General features: G+C 47.9%; 2 protein-coding genes across 3 annotated transcripts in view; one reads left to right on the top strand and one right to left on the bottom strand.

The window, feature by feature from the left end:
• Positions 1–18,420, top strand: part of LOC308371501 (low-density lipoprotein receptor-related protein 1-like) — a 74,200-nt gene that overhangs the window by 25,396 nt on the left and 30,384 nt on the right. For both annotated transcript variants that reach the window (XM_080846432.1, XM_080846431.1), the window contains 15 exons: positions 1,911–2,005; positions 2,495–2,644; positions 3,320–3,460; positions 3,852–3,977; positions 4,278–4,409; positions 4,656–4,790; positions 5,188–5,317; positions 5,765–5,891; positions 7,098–7,249; positions 7,627–7,751; positions 8,069–8,443; positions 15,469–15,658; positions 16,186–16,390; positions 16,870–17,062; positions 18,409–18,420. The exon at positions 18,409–18,420 is cut by the window's right edge and continues 114 nt beyond it. In XM_080846432.1, the coding sequence (XP_080702558.1) occupies positions 1,911–2,005; positions 2,495–2,644; positions 3,320–3,460; positions 3,852–3,977; positions 4,278–4,409; positions 4,656–4,790; positions 5,188–5,317; positions 5,765–5,891; positions 7,098–7,249; positions 7,627–7,751; positions 8,069–8,443; positions 15,469–15,658; positions 16,186–16,390; positions 16,870–17,062; positions 18,409–18,420 (2,288 nt within the window). The remainder of the gene's footprint in view (positions 1–1,910; positions 2,006–2,494; positions 2,645–3,319; positions 3,461–3,851; positions 3,978–4,277; positions 4,410–4,655; positions 4,791–5,187; positions 5,318–5,764; positions 5,892–7,097; positions 7,250–7,626; positions 7,752–8,068; positions 8,444–15,468; positions 15,659–16,185; positions 16,391–16,869; positions 17,063–18,408) is intronic.
• On the bottom strand, positions 9,922–10,935 carry LOC308371502 (somatostatin receptor type 2; the record flags this gene model as incomplete). Its single annotated transcript, XM_080846433.1, has 1 exon — positions 9,922–10,935. The coding sequence occupies one exon, from the start codon at positions 10,933–10,935 to the stop codon at positions 9,922–9,924; it is 1,014 nt and encodes a 337-aa protein (XP_080702559.1).

The following is an 18,420-nucleotide window of genomic DNA, read 5'->3' as shown; positions in this document are numbered from 1 at the left end:
TAAACACAAACACACACACACACACGCACACACACACACGCACACACACGCACACACACATACACAAACACACATACACACACACACTCTCATATGAACCCTTGTGTTGTCTCAGCTTCTTTAATACCACTCTGTTTTCAGCGGCGGAATCTTTCACCTCTTTGCTGACCTCTTCCTCTCCCTCCTTCTCTCAATCTCTTTCATAGTTTGCCCACTTCGCCTCTCTGTCTCCCCTCTTCCCTTGTCTCATTATAAATGAGAGGGGAAATGCTCCCTCCACTCCTTCTTAAATCACGAACAGACTTTGTGGTGTGTGTGTGTGTCTGTGTGTCTGTGTGTGTCTGTGTGTGTGGAACCAGCTTATAGGAGATGTTTTCATGAAAAACGCCTCTTCGTTGTTTTCTCTTTTCGTTTAATTTCTTGCCTTCTTTTAAAGACTTGCAGAGCTGGAGGAATGTTTCCGGCGTAGGCTTCTCTTGCGTTAGAGAAAATGAGAAGCAGATGCTGTGTGTGTGTTTGTGTATGTGAGTGTATTTGAGAGAGACTGAGAGAGAGAGTGTGTGTGTGTGTGTGTGTGTGTGTGTGTGTGTGTGTGTGTGTGTGTGTGTGTGTGTGTGTGTGTGTGTGTGTGTGTGTGTGTGTGTGTGTGTGTGTGTCGTGCATGTGTGTGTGTGCGTGCACACTTGTTAAGAACAGAACTATTTTGGGATTCATTTGCAAACAGTGTGTTCACTGTACTTACTTGAAAGGAAAGAGAGGGAGGTTCGAGTGGGCTAGTGAATGGATTTAAATGCCACCCCCTGCATAGATCTGTCTCACACACACATAGACACACACACACACACACACACACACACACTCACACAGAGGCAAACATAAGCAAACACTTAGGCAACTACGGAAACAAAAAGCCCAAATGAATGGGGCAGAACATACACACAGTCTGCCATGCAGGCAATCACGCATGCCCACAGTTCCACATAAACACGAGTAAACAAGCTGCCTAGATATGGCAACAGGTAGAACTGAAGGAACACTCTCACACACAGCACATGTGAGGGCCAGGCCACTCTATTGACCTCCTCTTGCTAATGAAACACAGTCTGTCTATCCATCTCTCTCTCTCTTTGTCGCTCTCGCTCTCTCTTTCTCTCTCTCTCTCTTTCTCAATTTCTTTCTTTCTGAGTGTGTGTGCCAGACAACGAGGAGGAGACGTTATTTGTGATCGTGTGTGCTCTTGATGGCATATGCAGGTATATTTATATATACATATACTGTACATATCCGAGTTTGAGAGATAGAGGCCAAGAGATAGTGAAAGTGCTCAAGTGAGAGGCTTGTACTTTAGTAGTGAAATTGTCTTAATGATTGGCACAGTCTCGTATAATCTCTCTACTCACATACTCTCCATAGCTCCTGCCGTCTGTCTGAGCCAATCCGCTTCACCAAATTACATCTGACCTTGCTTTTCCAGACCGGGTTGCCAGTGGTAACGGTGCTTTAACTGAAAGGATCGGAGGCAGAATAAAATAGAGAGAGATAAGGAGGCAGAAACTCCCACTTGTTTATCTCCTCACTCATGCGAGAGTATAAAACATAGAGCGAACATAAGACATATTTTTCACACACTCAGGGCACTGTGTGCATATGCTTGATGAGCAATGGTGTCAGCTATGTTCCTCATGCGCCAGCCACATGTGAACGTGCCATGACTGATGCAAGACTTAAGATGGAGAGGTGCACTGTTGCATGTTGCTCAGAGCAAAACGCCCAGCAGACTCTCTCTTGCCCTCCCTCCCTTCTCTCATGCTTTCTCTCTCTCACTTTCTTCCCGATCCTTCTCTGTCTCACACTGTTTTTGTTCATTCTCTCTCTCTTTCCCTCCCCCTCTCTCTCTTCTCATCTTGTAGAAAGCTCTACTGGACGGATGGGGACAACATCAGCATGGCAAATACAGACGGTAGCAACCGCAGTGTCCTCTTCACCAATCAGAAAGCCCCTGTGGGTGAGTGTCCCTGACATCATGACCAATCAGTATCAACCTGAAGTAGCATTGGCTTTGACAGAAGTCGGAGCTGCTAACTCTACTCTTCATCCAGCAGGGTTGCATAGCATCTCATGACATTGTGCCCTCTACTGTCTTGGAGGCTGAATAACACCCTTGATTGAGTTGGCATTTTCTGCAGTACCAAAGAAGCGTTTGATTGATTAATTATTCATGTTTGATATGTTTATACTATGATGATGTTAGATCTTCTTGATCATGTAGTTTTTTTCTTTTGCTTGTGCTTGTGCTTGTCTTGCACTAGTCAGTTCCATTGTATCTCAATAATAATACAGAAATAAAAATGAATAATTTACTATTTCCACTAAACTTTCTGTAGAGTACAGAACCTGAGCTTGTAGTGAGAATGCATTTCCTAAGACATGGCAAATGAATGCTGTGAATGGATGCCCATGTCTCAACTGTCTCCCTGTGTGCTGGACTCCACAGGTCTGTCCATCGACTTTGACACGGAGCAGCTGTACTGGGTCAGCGCAGGGAACAGCACCATCAACCGCTGCAAGCTGGATGGCTCGGGCCTGGAGGTACTGGAGGGTATGAAGGGCAAACTCAACAAGGCCTCTGCCCTCGCCATCATGGGTAAGGGGGGCAATTTCTGCGTATGTGTGTGTGTGCCTGTGTGCCTGTGCGCTTTTGTGTGTGTGTATGTGTATGTGTGTGTGAACATACATGAGTGTGTGAGTGTGTGTGTATGTGTGTGTGAACGAACATGCTTGTGTGTGTGTGTGTGTGTGTGTGTGTGTGTGTGTGATTGTGTAGTTTTGTGCATGAATGTGTGTGCACTTGTGTGTGTGTGCATGTTTAGGCCAGGACACGCATCCTGGCCTAAACATGCACACACACACAAACGCACATTTTGATGTGTAGGCCTGGACTGCCTTATCAATTAGTCCTGATTGTCTGTTGTGCTCTGTTATCCTATCCTATCCTGATTGTCTGTTGTGCTCTGTTATCCTATCCTATGTTGTGCTCTGTTATCCTATCCTGATTGTCTGTTGTGCTCTGTTATCCTATCCTATCCTGATTGTCTGTTGTGCTCTGTTATCCTATCCTATCCTGATTGTCTGTTGTGCTCTGTTATCCTATCCTATCCTGATTGTCTGTTGTGCTCTGTTATCCTATCCTATCCTGATTGTCTGTTGTGCTCTGTTATCCTATCCTGATTGTCTGTTGTGCTCTGTTATCCTATCCTGATTGTCTGTTGTGCTCTGTTATCCTATCCTATCCTGATTGTTTGCCCGCTATTCTATCCAGGTGAGAAGCTGTGGTGGGCGGATCAAGGCACAGACCAGATAGGCACATGCGACAAGAGTGACGGAGGAAACTGGAAGGTCCTGAGGAACAACACCTCCCCTATGATGCATATGAAGATCTACAATGAGACTGTGCAGAGAGGTGTGTTTGTGTGTGTGTTTGTGTGTTTGTGTGTGTGTGTGTGTGTGTGTGTGTGTGTGTGTGTGTGTGTGTGTGTGTGTGTGTGAGAAAGAAAGAGAGGGAGAGGGAGGAAGAGATAGAGAGAAAGAGAGAGTTAGAGTGAGGGGGCGAGAGAGACAGAGGTATGAGGGATGGGGTGTTCTATGTGGCTTTGTGTTTGTTGATGAACTCTTTGTGTTGCATTCTGACATTAACAGCCAGTTGATATTGTCATACAATGAAATGTCCTTTAGTATGCTGTCTGTCTGGTCTGGTTTATTCTAGTCCATTGCATAAGTGTGTATTTGTTACATGTGTGTGTGTGTGTGTGTGTGTGTGTGTGTGTGTGTGTGTGTGTGTGTGTGTGTGTCAGGTTCGAACATGTGCAGTAATAACAACGGTGACTGCTCCCAGCTGTGCCTTCCTACCTCCCCCACCACTAGAGCCTGCATGTGCACCGCAGGCTACAGCCTCAAGAACGGCCAGCAGTCATGTGAAGGTAACGCGTGCGCACGCACACGCACACACATAGGCACACACACATGCACGCACGCACGCACACGACACACACGCTTGTGTATATCTACATTCTTAGACATTTGTACATCCACACGAATGGACACATACCCATATTCATTATAAACATATGCATTAACACGTATTTGCATGCATATTTGCACCCTCATACACACAAACCCTCCTGGGCCATATATCATGCCATATCTCACGGCGGAAGTGCTCATCGGTCAAATGGGCACAGTGAAGTCTGAACTCGGTGTAATGTTTGGTTTGGCCGCAGGCGTCGGGTCCTTCCTGCTGTACTCGGTCCACGAAGGCATCCGGGGCATCCCACTGGACCCTGCAGACAAGTCTGACGCTCTCGTGCCCGTCTCAGGAACATCTCTCGCCGTCGGCATTGATTTCCACGCAGGTATTTTACAACGGAGAATTGTGCCTTTGTAGTATATATGTATTGTCATGTAGACCACTACAATGGCATACTGTATTATCGGATAGAATTCTTTTAGAATCGAGTTGTGTGAAGGTTGTGTTTCACCTTTGCGACAGTCATGAGTTACGAAATAATACTTTTAGAAATAAGCTTTTATGGACTTCTTTGTGTGCACTCTGGATATGACAATTCTGTATTTGACTCCATGTGACCTTTGACCTGTAGAGAATGACACCATTTACTGGGTGGACATGGGCTTGAGCACCATCAGCAGGGCCAAGCGGGACCAGACGTGGAGGGAGGATGTGGTCACCAACGGCATCGGCCGCGTGGAGGGCATCGCCGTGGATTGGATCGCAGGTGTGTGTCCAGTCCGTAATCAAATCACACTTTTGCTCACACAAACACATTTGCTCACTTTTACGTTCTCCCTCCTTCACTCACTCAGTCACAAACACAAACACACACACACATGAAAAACATACATCAAAATACCAGAAAGTTGCCTGGAGTGTGTGGACACCAAACCTGCTGTCACCTCAGGAGCAGCAAAGGAGCAGCCTCATTTAGTCAGTGTAAATCAAAATGCAGTCTCACACACACACACACACACACACACACACACACACACACACACACACACACACACACACACACACACACACACACACACACAGGAGGGCAGTGGTTGTGGGCTCTTTGTTATGTGTCCTTGCTCCCCACTGTGTGTTGAGCTGCTCTGTCCTGCTCTCCCCAGGGAACATCTACTGGACAGACCAGGGCTTTGATGTCATCGAGGTGGCCCGGCTCAACGGCTCCTTCCGCTACGTGGTCATCTCACAGGGGCTGGACAAGCCCAGGGCCATCACTGTCCACCCAGAGAAAGGGTGAGCCAACGGCTGCCATACCGTCGGGCTGCTTCTGCCTTTCTCTTTGTCCTCTGTTCTGTTGTTTTCTCTTTCTTTTCCATTCTTTCTTTTAGTTCTTGAAATACTGTGTCTCTTTCTCTTTGTCTTAGAATCTGTCTGTTTCTATTTGGCTTTCTCCTCTACTTTCTCCCTGTCTCATTCTTAAATGTCAGCTTGTCTAAATCTGTTTGGATGTGCATTTTCATTTTGGGTGTGTTTGTTGAGGTTGCAATTTTTTTGCATATCTATTCCATGGTTGTTCTTACTTTTGGTTTGTGTGTGTGTTGTGTGTGTGTGTCTGTGTGTGTGTGTGTGTGTGTGTGTGTGTGTGTGTGTGTGTGTGTGTGTGTGTGTGTGTATATGTCTCTGTGTGTGTGTGTGTGTGTGTGTGTGTGTGTGTGTGTGTGTGTGTGTGTGTGTGTACAGTTACCTGTTCTGGACTGAATGGGGTCAGTACCCGCGCATTGAGAGGTCTCGTCTTGACGGCACACAGAGGGCTGTTCTGGTCAATGTCAGCATCAGCTGGCCTAATGGCATCTCCATCGACTACCAGGTACACACACACACACACACATGTACAAGTATACACATACATAGACACACACACACACACATTGACAAGCATACATATGTATATACTAGGGCTGTCAAAGTTAACACGTTTATCTATGAGGTTATTGTGGCTGAGATAAATGCGATAAAATATTTTAACTCAGTTAACGCAATTTTGTTTACTTCCTGTGTGTGTTGGCCCCTGTAAAGAAACCGTTGTGTGCCTGCAGTCAGTTAGATGGGAGAAACCGAGACGTTAGTGGAAGATGGAGAGAGCTGAGGGATTGTTGGGTGGAAATGTTCTGTTTAAAAGGCAAAATTACGGAACAATCGACAAAACTGAGTTGTATGTAGCATTTGTCAAGCTGAATTTAGCTATCACAGAAGCAGCTCGTCTTTAAGTTATCACCTTAATGCAAAGCACCTGACAGAAAGTAGTCCCAGGTAAGATGGTTGCCAACCCACACTTCACGACTTCTCTAGGAAAATAACTAGACCAGCCCGTGAAAAGTTTACCAACACTGTAGCAGTTTGGGTTGCCGGTGACTGTTGGCCCATCAACTTAGTTGAAGAAGGTGGGCTGACTGAGATGTTCCGAATTGCTTCAGGGGAGAAGTTTTACGATTTACCTTCGAGGGGTATCATTGTTTCTCGTATACATGCCTTGTATGACGGCGAGAGAACACGATACAAAATTCTACAGGCTGTCTGAAGTGATTACTCGTTAATTTAGAAAACAACCTTTTAATCGCGATTAATCTAGATTAATGAATGAATGAATTTCAAAATGTGAGATTAATTAGTACATTTTGTTTTATCTTTTGACAGCCTAAGTACACATGCATACAAGCACACACAGTCATTTACAAACACACACACACACACACACAGTGTCTCACACACGTGAACACTTTGGTAGTTATGCCGGCATGCTCTGCAACCGTTAATCGATATGGGCCTGCTTCTCCATTGATTAGTAAGTGTACAGTCAGACACACACACAGAAGGTAATGCATTGTCACCTCAAGTAAACATATTGAATCACTCTGCTAGCTGGGTCACACTCACTCACACACATGCATACACACACACACAGATACACACATACACACACACTCAAACACACAGTCAGACTCATACATCCCATAGTTGAACTCTCCCGTGCAGCAGCGGCAGCATTGAAAGGTATGTCTGTTGTGTGTTGCAGGAAGGTCTGCTGTATTGGTGTGACGCTCGAACTGACAAGATTGAGCGCATCAACCTTGAGACAGGAGAGAACCGAGAGGTGGTGCTCAACAGCAATAACATGGACATGTTCTCTGTGTCTGTGTTTGAGAACTACCTCTACTGGAGCGACAGGTCTGTGTGTGTGTGTGTGTGTGTGTGTGTGTGTGTGTGTGTGTGTGTGTGTGTGTGTGTGTGTGTGTGTGTGTGTGTGTGTGTGTGTGTGTGTGTGTGTGTGTGTGTGTGTGTGTGTGTGTGTGTGTGTGTGTGTGTGTGTGTGTGTGTGTGTGTGTGTGTGTGTGTGTGTGTGTGTGTGTGTGTCTGTACATTCATAACAACGTTCGAATCAGGAGATAATACGTTTGGTTATGAATCCAGACCAATAATACTTGAAGTTTGTATTTGAACCCTACACTATAAACTCATTTGTTTACATGAATGAACTATGATGTGCGTTTAACCTAGATGTAACTGTTGCTGATGTTTCATTGGGTGGTTTTCTCTCTCTATAGAACCCATGCAAATGGCTCCATTAAGAGGGGAAACAAAGACAACGCAACTGACTCGATCTCCTTGAGGACTGGCATCGGCGTGCAGCTTAAGGACATCAAAGTCTTCAACCGTGCTAGACAGCAGGGTAAGGGCCGCACTCTCTCAGTCAGAAGGGTAGAGATAAGATCAGAACAGAGTTGTTTTAGCAATAATCGTCATGTAACCATCTGTCACCAAAGGCACTGTAGAAAAAAAGTTAAATTATGTTCAATAGTATTTTCTCTTTACTACTGTATACTGTCTCTGTTTATTGGAGGTGTGATGAAAATTCTAGATGCGTTTTTAATTTCACTCCGTTATTTCAATTAATCCTAATATCTCAATGAATCAGATTAAGTCAGTGCATTGTGCTGTAAGAGGGTGATTGACAGAGCAGATAATGAGGTCTGGGGACTTCCTCAGGAACCAACGTCTGCAAGGACAACAACGGAGGATGCCAGCAGCTGTGTCTCTTCCGTGGCGACGGCCAGCGCACCTGCGCCTGCGCTCACGGAATGCTGGCGGAGGACGGGCGCAGTTGCCGTGACTACGACGGCTACCTGCTTTACTCTGAGCGGACCATCCTAAAGAGCGTGCACCTATCGGACGAGAACAACCTAAACGCGCCAATCAAGCCATTTGAGGACCCGGACCACATGAAGAATGTCATCGCGCTGACGTTCGACTACCGCGGGGGCGGGGGCAAAGGGGCCAACCGCATCTTCTTCAGCGACATCCACTTCGGCAACATCCAACAGATCAACGACGATGGCTCGGACCGCAAGACCGTGGTGGACAGTGAGTCTTGACATTTTATTCTCCTTATCTCCTTCCTAAACCTTACTCTTTTTCTTTGTTTTCTTATCTTTCCTGTTCTTCTCCTCTCTACTCTGTTGTTCATTCTCAAGTAATTTATTTTCCCGTTTCCATCGCCCCAAGTGTTGACACGCTTTCTCCCTCATTTTTGATTGTTTGTTTGACATGTCTGAGCGCTCTGTCTGTCTCTCTACACAAGTGTGTCTCTGCTTGTCTGACTCAGGCAGTGTGGAGTTATTCATTGGCATTCTGTCTGTCTCTCTGCCTGTCTGTCTCTCTGCTTGTCTGACTCAGGCATTGTTGAGTTATTCATTGGCATTCTGTCTGATGACTGTGCTGACCGTGCAGTGAAACTGCACATGTCTTTTCACATGTTTACGCACTAAACTGCCATCCTGGCTGCTCAGTAATACAGAAAGTCCTGTCCTTGTTTGTGCTGTATGGTCACCTAGATATGGAATTTACTAATGGGAGCTGTCCCAATCTCTCTCTCTCTCTCTCTCTCTCTCTCTCTCTCTCTCTCTCTCTCTCTCTTTCTCTCTCTATCTCTCTCCCTCTCTCTCTCCCTCTCTCTCTCTCCCTCTCTCCCTCTCCCTCTCTTCCTCTCTCTCTCTCTCTCTCTTTTTCCCTCTCTCTCTCTCTCTTTCTCTCTCACTCTCTCTTTCATTCTCTCTCTCACACAAACACTCACACACACCAGACACACACACACAACACACACACAACCCACACACACACACACACACACACATCTTGTGAAGCATCAATGTTTCATGAAGGGCTCCAGGCTGTTTTGTGGAGAGCACACAAACACAGGAGACGCAGCACCTAAAGCTGAGTGGGGAAAAAGGCTGCTTAATGAGCCGACCGCTGGAAAGGCTCACTCTCAAAAGCTCTTCAGTCTTTGTGTGTTTGTTTGTGTGTGTGTGAGTGTGTGTGCGTGTGTGTAGCGAAAGAGAGAGACAGAGAGAGAGCTGTCTGAAGTCACAGCCAGTTCTTTTATATATCTTTTGAAAATAAACAGGTTATTTTCTCATCAAAGCCTTCTTTGGCAAACATTCACTTCAAACAAATCAGAATGTTTTTCCTTTGTCGTGTGTGTTTGTGTGTACAGAACATGGTGTAATAAAGGAAACATCTAGAATACCGAATCATTTTGAAAGTGGACGGTGTCTTTTAAGGACTTCCATATGGTGTTATTGAAGAACACTTCTGCAAACCATCAGTGCAGGCAGTGCAGGTCATTAACTTGATCATGTGCATCGTCCCTGTGAGAATAGACAAGTATGATGAAGGAGCTGTTTACTGTTACTGCCATGGTGCACAGGCATTTGATTCCTGGAAGACTTTGGCAAAGAACAAGAGATGAGATTCACTAGGCTACTTTTGTAGTCAGTGCTAATACTGCAAACACTTTTAGAGTCCTTTCTGTGGAAGACTCCTAGTCTCAGCCTGGTCCGTCACAAAAATCGGTCCTTACAGCTCCGCTGGCCCAGTTCTGTGAGTTCCTTCCTGAACTTCTGGGACATGAAGCTGTAGAGGATGGGATTGGCCACGGTGGCTGAGGTGGCCATGATGCGGGCGAACATGGCAAATCCTCCATGGCGTGGGGAATTACCGGTCACTGTGGCGTCTGCTGCCAGCTGGGCAAACATGAAGACGTAGGACGGCAGCCAGCAGAGGGCGAAGGCGAGTACCAGCAGCGCTGACGTCTTGGTCACCTGGTTCTGGTAGCGCTCCAGCCGGTCCACCGCCTGCAGCTGCCTCGCCCGGCGCAGGAAGATGTAGATCCGGCCATACGCCACCACGATGACGCCCAGCGGCAGCGCAAAGGCCAGCAGGAAGTGGCACACGCCGTACGCCATCTGGCCCTCCGGCGACAGGAAGTTGAAGCAGACCAGGTCCTGCGAGTGCTGGCGGTTGACGTTGCTGCTGGAGTCCAGCGTGCGCCAGGTAAACTGCGGCGCTGCCAGGACCACCGCGGGCACCCAAAGGGCGACGGTGCCCAGTTTGATACGGGCGTCCTTGCGCCAGCGGTACGCCTTTGCCGACTGCGCCACGATGAAGTAGCGAGCGACAGCTAGCGCGGCTAACGTGAAGGCGCTAGCCGAGGTGCACACCGCCCCGAGGAAGCCCATCAGCTTGCACACGGCACTCCCGAAGGGCCAATGCCCCGTCGCTATGGCAGCGGTGTGGAACGGCAGACACGCCAGCAGAATCAGGTCGGCGGCGCTGAGCGACAGAAGGAGGATGTCGGTGCCTTGGCCGCTCGCCGCTCCCACCGCTCGGATCGCGTTGCCCATCCCTCCACTTCCTGGTCTCCTCTGCTTCCGTGATAAGATGAGGATGACCAGTGAGTGTCCTAGAATACCAATGACCAGTATGAGGGTGTCCAGAATGGGCACAATCACCCGTTCAGCAACACTCACGCCTGGGCTGGAGACGTTGCCCAATGGATATGTGATATTAGCCATAACAGCCTGGCCACACCTGCCTATAACTCTCAGCCAAGCTCAGAATCTGACCCTGATTAGTTTCCAGTTTCTAGATGGTAGACTTTCAAAGGTAGTTTTTTTTTTTCTACCTATGAAGGCTGCTCAGTCTAAAGTCTAAGTTCTTACCTAAGATGCCGTCTTTAATGCAGTGCAGTGCAGTCTGTCATGTTTAAGCAGTCCTGCATTTACAAGCTTCTCTCCTGGGCTTCACACAAAGACCGGAGATACTCTTGGTACAGTAGGCGTCTGATGATGACAGTCCTAAAGATACTTCCTTCGAATCACTTATGAGACAGTTTCTTCGTCGCTAGTCCTCTAGTTAGAAATACAGGCTAATGCAGTGGATATGTGTTATCAATGCTAACATCAGCATACCAGCACTCCTTCTGATTGATTTACACCAGCTATAAAACCGCTCCTCACACTCAACAATGTGATTGATTAGACGTTGGTCCTACTGCACAAGAGGACTGACAGTAACTCATTCATTGATTCACGTGTTTAGTTAACTGGCAGTTCAGGTCTCGGTGCCTTGTCCACCCATCCTAAACCAGGTTCAGTTCTGATTTCCCAAATTCCCAGTGTCCACTTTCAGCGGTCAAAACACAGCAGCGGCAGTCAGGAATATTCTGGCCAGTTCCACCATCAGCAGGACACTTGTTATCCTTTTCGTGTAGAAAGCTACCCTACATCTCTCCTTCAATGCTGGGTCCGTGGAGGGGAGCGCAGGGCCTGGGGCTGGAGCTGGGGCTGCTCCTCTGTGACTGCTGATCGCTGCTCCAATCAGTCCTATGTCACGCTGCTGTTTTTCTCCCCCCCCCTTCCCTTCTTCCGTCGAGTGCCAGAAGATATGGATACAGCCAAGCATAGGGGGGAAGGGGTCGGACCCCTCCCCATCCAGGTAGTTCCTCAGTCAGTCACAGGAGTTATTCCCCTCGATCTGCAAGTCCGCACAGAGAGTGGGAGAGAGTTGAAAGGCGAGGGAGGGACTAAGAAGAGTGGAAACAGAGGGAAAGAGATTACAGGCGTCCTTTGAACTCTGTACTCTGTACAGTGCGGGCGTGTGTGTGTGTGTGTGTGTGTGTGTGTGTGTGTGTGTGTGTGTGTGTGTGTGATGTTCAAGCTCAGTGAGATTGTGTGTGTGTGTGTGTGTGTGTGTGCTTGCGTGCATGCGTGCGTGTGTGGGTGCAGGTGTGTGTGTGTGTGTGTGTGTGTGTGTGTGTGAGAGAGAGAAAGAGAGACAGAGAGAGCTCTGTTTGGTTTGTTTACCACGCAGTTGCAGGTGGGAAGGTTTCCCCTGCCCTAACAGATCAATACATTCCTCAAAGTCAGAAATACCTGCTGCAATCCCATCTTAATCGTAGGAGCCACAACCTGTACCTCTCTCTGCGTGTGTGTGTGTGTGTGTGTGTGTGTGTGTGTGTGTGTGTGTGTGTGTCTGTCTGTGTGTATCTGTGTGTGAGTGTAAACTTGGCTGTGGTTGGGTGTAGGTTAAATCAGGGCAGGCTGACATTAAACTACCGAGCCACTGTTTTATGTTGTTTACCCAGCAGGCAGTATTCTTCAAAAGCAAGCAGAATGTATGTGTCGTGAAAAACATCACCACCACTGTCTCCTACTGATGACTAGTGATGTATGACAGAAAGCATAAATCTGTGTGTGCGTGTGTGCGTGTTCGTGTGTGTGTGTGTGTGTGTGTGTGTGTGTGTGTGTGTGTGTGTGTGTGTGTGTGTGTGTGTGTGTGTTCTAGTTTGACGATAAATCACTTGAGGATAGTCGAGCTCCTCCAAGTTCATAAATGTCTTACTGCCCACACACCCACTGGGCCTTCAAGAGAAAGGAGGCCTACGGCAGGAAAGGAGGATCCAGAATGAGTGCTCCACTTCCTCTCACCTCCTCATCACATTGGGAGTAAACAACAAGAACAAGGAAGGGAATAGAAGAACAGAATATCAACATTAAACCACACACAACAGCGCTCTGGTCTGAGCTCATTATTACAGCAAGCAGATACAGGTTTGTGTGGGTGTGGTGTACATTTCCAACCACTGTCCTTTAAAAGAAACAAGAAAGCATTGAAGTAGGAGTTGTGTATGAAAGGTTATATAAGTTCACTGTGGCTAGTGATGTATTTACCCCACCCTTACTTTACCACAGCGTATTCTTTTATAATGTTTTGTTAAGGCTGCGAGGGTAAGGAGCATTCAAGGCCTCATGTTTCAGCCTGTTCTCATGGATCGCTTGTCCACAAAGATGAAGGAAAACCTCAGTCAGATTCCTCAATGCGGGTTTGGAGCGTTGTCTTCGTCCAGGATTATTTCCACTCAATACGAAGCCAACATTGCCCCTAGCCCAAATCACATTCGTGCGATGCTAATTGGCTCATCTGGGACGTGCTCTGATGTTGCATTGTGGGATCCCCGTCAGAGGAGGGGTGGCAGAGCATGATGGGAATGAGTTGGAGGTGTCTCCCAGCTCTACTCAGAAGCCTGTCGCCTGGGTCTGATCTGGCCAGTTCTCCTGCAGGCATGGTTTTTATGTGCGTCCAAAACCACCATTTTGTCTGGAATAACAACCACGCGTGAAATCAGACGCTTCAGGGAGGTAGTGATGGGCCAGGTGAGAGCGAGAGAGAGTGTGTGAGAGAGTGTGAGAGAGAGAGTGTGTGATAGAGAGTGTTTGTGTGTGTATGTGTATGTTTGTGGCAAGGCCTGTAGAAGCTTCTCTGGGTCCAAAGTTCACTCAGTAAATGGATGTGATTGGGTATTAAATGAGAATTACATTCTCTCTCCCCCTCTCTAACTCCCTCCTCTCTCTCTCCCTCCTACTCTCACTCCCCCCTCTCTCTCTCGCTCTCCCTCCCTCTCTCTCGTTCTCCCTGCCTCTCTCCCCCCCCCCCCTCTCTCTCCCTCCCGCTCTATCTCCCCCCTCTCTCTCTCGCTCTTCCTCCCTCTCTCTCTCCCCCCTCTCTCTCTGTCTCTAGTACTCCATCAGCTTTGGCTGCAGGCCTCAGACCTGTGTGCCCAGAGTGGGAGGAGAATACAGGAGAGGAGAGAGGAGGAGAGGAGAGGAGAGAGAAGGAGAGAGGAGGAAAGGAGACAGGAGAAGAGGGGAGGAGAGAGGAGGAGAGGAGAGAAGAAGTGATGAGAGGAGAGGATGAGAGCAGGACAGACAGGGGTAGATGAGAGCTGGCAGTGGGATTGCATGTCTGTGTGTGTGTGTGTGTGTGTGTGTGTGTGTGTGTGTGTGTGTTTGTGTGTTTGTGTGTGTGTGTGTGTGTGTGTGTGTGTGTGTGTGTGTGTGTGTGTGATGTTCAAGCTCAGTGAGATTGTGTGTGTGTGTGTGTGTGTGTGTGTGTGTGTGTGCAGGCTCAGTGGGATTGTGTGTGTGTGTGTGTGTGTGTGTGTGCAGGCTCAGTGGGATTGTGTGTGTGTGTGTGTGTGTGTGTGTATGTGCATGCAGGCTCAGTGGGATTGTGTGTGTGTGTGTGTGTGTGTGTGTGTGTGTGTGTGTGTATGTGCATGCAGGCTCAGTGGGATTGTGGAGTGTGAGGAGCAGTGAGGAGGCCCCGGCCTTATGGTCAGCTTACACTCTCACTCACACTCACACCCGGCCTTCTCCCCAAGGGTTAACTCGAGATGGGCAGGTCTTAGAGTGTGTGTGTGTTTGTCGGTGTGATTGTGAATGAGTGTGTGTGTGTGTGTGTGTGTGTGATGCCTAACACTGAGCTGTCATGTCCTAGTTGGCATGATCTCCCCCCCCTGCTGCAGCTGAAGTGCTACTGACGTCCTCACACACATCTGCGAGTGACCACACACTCCTCCTCTCCTCTCCCTCTTTCTTTCTTTCTTTTTCACTCTTCTCCTTTCCTCTCCTCCGTCTGTTCCTCTTCTGATCAGTGCACTCATTCTCACTTTGCATCGGTTGAAGGACAAAAGTATTATTGTTCCCTGCAAATACTTCAAAATCAACGAACTGATAACTAATGACACGTTGCTTCATCAACTCAATTGATGTCAAGTTAACAACGGAAGACACCAGTTATGCTTAGATCAAAAGTTCTGTCCATGTCTGTGTTTTTCTGTCTCTCTGGCCCGTCTTGTTTAATGTCATTGTGTAAGCGTTGTGGGTTGCAGTTTAACTGTGTTTCACTGTGTTTTATTGGTGTGAGAGTGAGAAAGTCAGACAATGATGTTTACATTTACATTTACATTTACATTTACATTTACATTTACATTTATTCATTTAGCAGACGCTTTTATCCAAAGCGACTTACAAGGATGTACATGTATACACATTTTTTACATTTACACTGATGGCACATTGTACTTCAGGGGCAATTATGGGTTCAGTGTCTTGCCCAAGGACACTTCGACAGGGAATCGAACTAGCCACCTTCTGATTACTAAACGACTTTTCTACCTCCTGTACCACTGTCGCCCCCTATGTAATAAAGTAGTGTTAAACCTATTCTCTCTCACACACACTCTCTCTTCCTCTCCCCCTCCTCAGACGTGGGTTCAGTAGAGGGCCTGACGTATCACCGAGCGTGGGACACCCTGTACTGGACCAGCTACACCACCTCCACTATATCCCGGCACACGGTGGACCAGACCAGAAACGGGGCCTTCAACCGGGAGGTGGTGGTCACCATGTCCGGGGACGACCATCCCAGAGCGTTCGCACTGGACGAGTGCCAGAAGTGAGTGAGGCACTGCTGCAGTACATTCTGGGATGGAGGATGAGGCCATGTTTGATATATTTTTCTGTGTATTTGAGTTAACTGTCAATCTTTTTTTTACAAATATTAAGAGTGTTGGTACTAATACCGTGCCTACTCAAGGATGTGAACCCCTCTTCACATCACACACAAACCCTCTGCTGTACATACATACAAGAAACAAACAACAGGGAAATCACTCCCCCACCTCTCTCTCTCTCTCTCTCCCTCCCTCTCTCCCTCTCCCTCCCTCCCTCTCTTCCCTCTTCCTCTCCATCTCTCTCTCTTTCTCTCTCTCTCTCTGTTCCTCTCTCTCTCTCTCCCTCTCCCTCTCTCACTCTCCCTATTCATCCCTCCCTCCCTCCCTCCCTCCCTCTCTATCTCCCTCCCTCTCTCTCTCCCTCCCTCCCTCCCTCCCTCCCTCCTCTCTCTCTCTCTCTCTCTCTCTCTCTCTCTCTCTCTCTCTCTCTCTCTCTCTCTCTCTCTCTCTCTCTCTACCTCCCTTCCAGTCTGATGTTCTGGACTAACTGGAATGAGCAGTCCCCGTGTATCATGCGTTCCACCCTGTCTGGTGCCAACATCCTGGTGATCATCAGCAATGACATCCGCACCCCGAACGGCCTGGCCATCGACCACCGCGCAGAAAAGCTCTACTTCAGTGATGCCACGCTCGACAAGATCGAGCGCTGTGAATATGATGGCACCCATCGCTACGTGAGTTTCTCCCCTACACACACGCAGACACACACACATAAACACAGGAACACAGGAACACAGACTCTCACACACACACACACTCACATGCATACACACGCACGCACACACTCACACACACACACAAACACACACACACACACACACACACTCACATCCATACACACACACAGACACACACACACACACACACACACACACACACACACTCACATCCATACACACACACACACACACACACACACACACACACACACACACACACATAAACAGAGGAACAGAAATACACAGGAACACAGACTCTCACACACACACTCACATGCATACACACACACACACACACACACACACACACACACACACACAAACAGATGAGTATGTAGTTATGAATGCTTAAGCTTCATGTTAGGGTCATGTGGGGATGAGTATCTACTTATGCCTTGCGTGAGTGATTTCCCTCTCACTGTCTCCCCCTACAGGTGGTTCTGAAGAATGAGCCGGTCCACCCATTTGGGCTGGCCGTGTATGGAGACTACATATTCTGGACCGACTGGGTCCGCCGCTCCGTGCTCAGGGCAGACAAGTACGTGGGTGGAGACATGAAGGTCCTGCGTGCCGACATCCCGCAACAGCCAATGGGAATCGTCGCTGTGGCCAATGACACCAATAGTTGTGAGTTTGGGTGTTGGGAGGCCGGATGGGCAGGGCAGTTGATGATGTAAATTAACATTTCTTGTGTGTGAAGAGTGTGTGTTTGTGTTTGTGTTTGTGTGTCTGTGTCTGTATTTGTTTTTCTCTGAGTGTGTGTGTCTGGGTGTGTGTGTGTGTGTGTGTGTGTGTGTGTGTGTAATTGAATGAGTTAAGAGTGTGCAGTTATCCAGCCTGTGCTGTCCCAGTACTTTGTCCATGTCATTATGTGTCAACAGTAATCCTGGAGTTTGATGGAGCTGAAAAGAATCTCAGACAACCGGACGTTCAACACAACTCACTCCCAATCTCTCTCTCTCTCGCTCTCTCTCTCTAACTCTCCCTCTCTCTCTCTCCCTATCTCTTTCTCTCCCTATCTCTCACTCTCTCTCTCACTCTCTCTCTCCCTCTCTTTCTCTCTCTCCCTATCTCTCCCTCTCTCTCTCCCTCCCTCTTCCTCTCTCTTTTCTCTCTCTCTCACACACACACACACATACACACAACCTTACAAATAAGTGTCCCTCTCACTCAACTCTGTGGCGAATTGTTTTGCCATTGTAGCATCAAAGAAGAATGGGTTTAACTTTCTCTGAGCCTGTAACATGATGCTTTAGCTGTAGTCTGAGTTGCTGCCGAATCTCAAACGGATGTGGGCCGTATTCTGTCCTGGCCTGGGCCAAATGTGCTCCAGATAGAACTGGTATTTGGGAAGCATGCCCTGCTGTAGGGAGCCTGAAGTCAGGCAGCTGTTAAGGAGGAGGAGGAGGAGGAGGAGGAGGACCAACATCCCAGGCAGAAGCCCTCAGGACAGAAACGCTCACTTATCTATCTGTCCGTCTGTCTGTCTGTCTGTCTCTCTTTCCCAGCCCTCACTTCTACCTGACCCCAATTTCCTGCAGAGTTACACTGTGACAGAGGGGGGAGGGGGGGCAGAGAGAGATGGAGGGGTAGAGAAAGAAAGAGAAAGTGAGACTGTATGTGTGTGTGTGTGTGAGAGAGAGAAGCGCAGCAAATCCAATTTGGGTAGTGTCAGCTTGCATTAGACACAGTGTGAGGGAGGACTGTGTTAGGTGTCAGAAGTACATTACCACAACACACTTCTGACTGGAGAGTCATTTCTGCTGTGTGTGTTGGGAGGGGGAGAAGGTTTTGTTTGTGTGTCTATGTGCATCTTGTAGTCTGTGACTGCCTAGTTTATAATAGTTTCTGGGTGTGTGTGTGTATATGTGTACGCGTGTGCATGAATATACGTGTTGATTTGTGCCCATGTTTGAGAATAGTTCAATGATGTCTATGCTGGTGTGTGTGTGTGTGTGTGTGTGTTTGTATAGGCGAATTCTCTC

The sequence above is a fragment of the Sprattus sprattus genome, assembly GCF_963457725.1.
Source record: "Sprattus sprattus genome assembly, chromosome: 10".
In the NCBI taxonomy this organism is placed as follows: Eukaryota; Metazoa; Chordata; class Actinopteri; order Clupeiformes; family Clupeidae; genus Sprattus; species Sprattus sprattus.
This window is presented reverse-complemented; position numbering and strand designations above follow the sequence as displayed.